Source organism: Glycine max, chromosome 9 (genome assembly GCF_000004515.6).
Source record: "Glycine max cultivar Williams 82 chromosome 9, Glycine_max_v4.0, whole genome shotgun sequence".
NCBI lineage: Eukaryota > Viridiplantae > Streptophyta > Magnoliopsida > Fabales > Fabaceae > Glycine > Glycine max.
Genome location: NC_038245.2, coordinates 21,504,124 through 21,508,715, shown reverse-complemented (window position 1 = coordinate 21,508,715; position 4,592 = coordinate 21,504,124). Strand labels below are relative to the sequence as shown.

General features: G+C 35.7%; 1 protein-coding gene across 1 annotated transcript; it reads right to left on the bottom strand.

Annotated features, from left to right (window-relative positions):
• Window positions 1–2,568: 2,568 nt before the first annotated feature.
• On the bottom strand, window positions 2,569–2,901 carry LOC102663201 (uncharacterized). The gene has a single exon (XM_006588084.1). It carries the CDS (start codon window positions 2,899–2,901, stop codon window positions 2,569–2,571), a length of 333 nt encoding a protein of 110 aa, XP_006588147.1.
• Window positions 2,902–4,592: the final 1,691 nt, after the last annotated feature.

Below are 4,592 nucleotides of genomic sequence, written 5' to 3'. Positions count from 1 at the left end.
AGACAACAAGCATGTTGATATAGACGACTCGGGAGGCTCATGGGTTCAGCTTTGAATGGTGTTAGTTATCAATTAATGATGTGGTTATCATAATTTCCATCATACTATTATTAAGTGAATGGTAGCTTGTAAGAAGAATTTGACAGGTGGGGTTGGAGGGGAAGCAAAAACAAATGCAAACTACCATGTGGAGCTTAATCGACTAATGTTGTTCATGTACAATCTTCAAACAGTCATTAAATTATGCATATTCATGTGATATGATATGTGAATCTGAGCCAATTACCTTCTAAATCCATGTTCGCAGATTTGTCATTCAAAACTGTGGTTTAACCTCTTTAATTAATTTAATTGAGGAATACTGTCCACACTCTTTCTAATATTACTGTTAGTTAAATTTTATTAAAAATCACAAATTTTAGTAGGATTCATTTCTAAATTAAGAAAGTATTAAATGAAAAGTGAGACATACTAAAATTTATAATTTCTAATAAATTTTAGACCGGAGAACACGTTAAAAAAAAGAGTAACAGAGTTGCTAGCATTTTCCAATATAATTATTTTTTTTATCTTTTCAACCTGAACCAGATACTTAGCAAAGTAGAATTTCTTTCACATAGCAATACCTTTAATTTCTTGAGTATTCTGTATGACTAATCATTTTTGTTTTGTCATCTTTCACCATTTTTAAAATGCCATCATGTTTTCAGTACAACCATGTGAAAACCTTACACCTTAATTAGCTATATTATTACCAAGAAGATCTTGCTCAATAAACTATAGGGCCTTGTTTCAATTTTTAACCCAACTATACTTAGCTAGCTTGTCAGAGGCGTTTGAAAATACTGTTAATCCATTAATATTTAAACTTGGCAAGTTTTGTTTTCTTCCCTGTTTCTTTGTACTCAAGGTTCTTCTTGTTTTCCTGAGATTAGAATATTGGATTTGTATAAACTAAGAAATTCAGCAATATGGAAGATTTTATTTTGTCCTAAAGCCCCATTAGCCCCAGAATATATATATATATATATATATATATATATATATATATATATATATATATATATATTATAACTGGGATCAAAAGGAAATACTGCCAGAGTTGCTGAATTCCCTTCCTAAAAAAAATGATTTTCTTTTTGAATATATATATATATATATATATATATATATATATATATATATATATATATATATATATATATATATATATATCCCAAACCAAAATTTGAAGTAGAAGATTCCTGCTACTAAGTCCTAGTGTGAAAGATAAGAGGTGCTTAGTTTGATTAGACAAAAACCTACAATGCTACAATAAATTTTAAAACTAGTAGCCACATATATGATTGATATTTGACTGGTCCATGTGCTTGCCGGATCTTGGACCAATCTTGCTCATATAAGATTTAAGCTTCCTTCATTCCCTGGAATTTCATCCATTTCTAAAAACAACTTTTAATTGCAATTTGATTGTGAAGCTTTCTTGTATTACCTTGCACAAAAATGCGTGCTTTGTTGAATTATCTTTAATCTTTATTCTTTACGTGGAAGCTAAAATTTCCCAGGTCTATAATCTAGGATAATTCACCAAAAGTCTTAGGTTCTACAACATGTTTGATTATTAAGAATTAGATGAAATACCTGAATCCTTAGTTGGTTCTTGATCTAAATGTTCTTCGACATTTGTTATAAGATCTTTGTAATTATCCATCACGATCACGAACAATGAAATTATGGTTCTTCCTTAATCGGAACCTCTATACTCCTCAATGAGACCTTAACTCTTCAGATGGTGAGAAAAGAAACTGTGTGTGACAACTTGGTATATTGGAGACTATAACCTTCTTATAATGTGTTAACCTAATAAGGTTTCCATTATCCTCTAATAGGCCAACATTGACATCTTCTTACTTAAGTCCATATCATGTTATTTAATTATCTAATGGGCTCACTTAATTTGACCACATAAAATAAAACCCACTAATGATAAATAGCTAATATAATTGTCTTATAATATTGGTCCACAATAATTATTGTAATGGGCTCACTTAATTTTCTAAGTCTTTTTTTGTCTATCTCTTCACACAAGCTCAAAACCCCTTGTTCATTACTAAACAAGCTGATAATTAATCAAAATCACAAGCAAGGTATCCTAACATGTACAAGAAAACAAATTCAAATGAAATGCAATAAAAAGAAGAAAAGGGAAAGAAAAGTTGGGTTGCCTCCCAGTAAGCGCTCTTTTAATGTCATTAGCTTGATGCATCTTCCTGTTATCCAGGATCCAACAAAGTTCCTACTTCAAGGACCTTTTTTCTCAAGTCTCCTTTCCTCCATCACATGTACTTTCAAACAAACATTTTGGCTAGGTGGATCTTTGTCCTCATGGAACAAATCAAAGCTGATCTTCTGATCTTTTATGCCCATCTACAGCATTTTCTTTCCCATGTCTACCACACAGCTCGCAATAGACATGAATGGGCGGCCAAGAATGAGAGGAATGTTAGTATCCTCTTCTATATCTATGACAACGAAATCAGCTGGAAATATAAGGTGCTTAACCTTCACCTAAACATCTTCAATGACTCCATATGGCCTTGTGATGGAGCGGTCAACTAACTGGAGGGTCATGCGTGTGGGCAATATTTCTAGCTCTCCAAGTTGTCGGCACATGGAGAGAGACATTAAATTGATACTAGCTCCCAAATCTATGAGAGCTTTTCCTACAACAACCTCACTAATAGAACACGGTATCGTGACAACTCCAGGATCTTTGTGCTTGGGTGGAAGGATGCGTTGAATGACAACACTACAGTTACCTTCCACAACAATTTTGTCACTATGGATGTACCAGTTCTTCTTGGTTAGCATATCCTTCAAAAATTTGGCATAGAGGGACATTTGCTGAAGTGCTTCTCCAAAAGGCAAAGTAATTTCCAGTTTCTTGAAGATATCAAGAAATCTGGCCAAATGACGCTCTTTATCTTTTCGGGGGGGTACCAATGGATAAGGTACCTCCTTGCATTCAATAGGAGTAGCCTCTTTCTTCTTTTCTCTATTGGCCTCACTCTTGCCCTTCTTCTCAATCTCAACAACCTTCTCTTTTTGTTTTTCTTTTTTCAACTTTTTTTCTTCTTCTTCTTTTATTTCTTTTTCTTTTTCTTCCTTCTTCTTTATTCTCTCTTGACAGTTTCTTATTGGTGTCTCTTCTTCTTCATCACCTTCTGCTTCCTCAACAATTTTTCAAGTTCAACTAAATCATCAACTGGTTCAAGTGTTGGCTAATCAGCCAACTGTTGTTTAAATCCCTCCACCTTCTGATCAGCTCTTCCTTCCTCAGCTTGAATCGCCATTCTGCTTCTAGTCATCACAACTTTACACTCTTCCTTAGGATTTTTCTCCGTGTTTGTTATAAAGTTGCTAGATGGTCTTTCAACTAACTGCTTTGCAAGCTGGCCCACCTGAACTTCCAAATTCTTAATTGCAGACTCCGTGCTCTTTTGGTTAGACATTGACACTTGCATGAATTAAGCTAGAGTCTCTTCCAGCTTTGTGATTCGGTCATAGAGACTTGGCATCTGCTGTTGTGGCCTTGAAGATGAACCACCCTAGTCTCTGTTGAATTGGTTACCAGGGTGATTTTGCCACTGTCTCTACTGTTGATACTGCTGGTTGTTCTGAAATCCTGGGAATCCACTTGTATTGAAATTGCCTCTAGGCTGATTCCCCATATAATTAACGTCATGTGCAATTTGCTCTTCATTAGGGATAGAACATCCAGATTCATGAGCTCCACCATAAATTGTACATCCTGCAACCTGCAAAATAGAAGAATGTGAAGTTTGTGCATAATGAAGCTGAGTTGGAAACTTACTGAGTGTTTCTGTTAATGCCTCTAGTTGCTTGGATAGCAACTTGTTTTGTGCCAACAGAGCATCCTGTGAGGTTAGCTCCAATAAGCTATTCTTAGTAGGAATGTGGGCTCGGTCTCTCAGAATGGCAATGTCACTAGCAGCCATGCTTTCAATTAAGTCCATTGCTTCCTCGGGGGTCTTCATTTTGATCTTACCCCCAGCTGAAGCATCCAAGAGCTGCTTAGATTGTGGTCTCAACCCATCTATGAATATGTTGAGTTGTATTGGTTCTGAAAAACCGTGAGTGGGAGCCTTCCGCAATAAACCTCTGAATCTTTCAAGTGCCTCACTCAACGATTCATCTAGAAACTGGTGGAAGGAAGAGATGGCAGCTTTGCCTTCTACAGTCTTCGATTCAGGGAAGTACTTCTTCAAGAACTTTTCCACTACTTCATCCCATAACTTCAGACTGTTTCCTTTAAAAGAATGAAGCCATCTCTTAGCTTCTCCAGCTAAAGAAAATGAGAATAAACTCAACCTGATTGCATTTGCAGGCACACCCGCCAACCTGATACTATTGCATATCTCTATGTAGGTGGCCAAGTGAGCATAAGGGTCTTCATTGGGTAGACCATGAAAAAGATTGTTTTGAATCAGCTGTATCAAAGAGGGAGGATAAGTAATTGTTTGAGCCTGAACTTCTAGTTGTGCGATACTGGTGAAAAATTGTGGCACAGT

What these genes read in the sequence shown, in the direction of transcription:
- LOC102663201 (XM_006588084.1), bottom strand. Translation starts at nt 2,901, where the DNA reads ATGTCCCTCTATGCCAAATTTTTGAAGGATATGCTAACCAAGAAGAAC.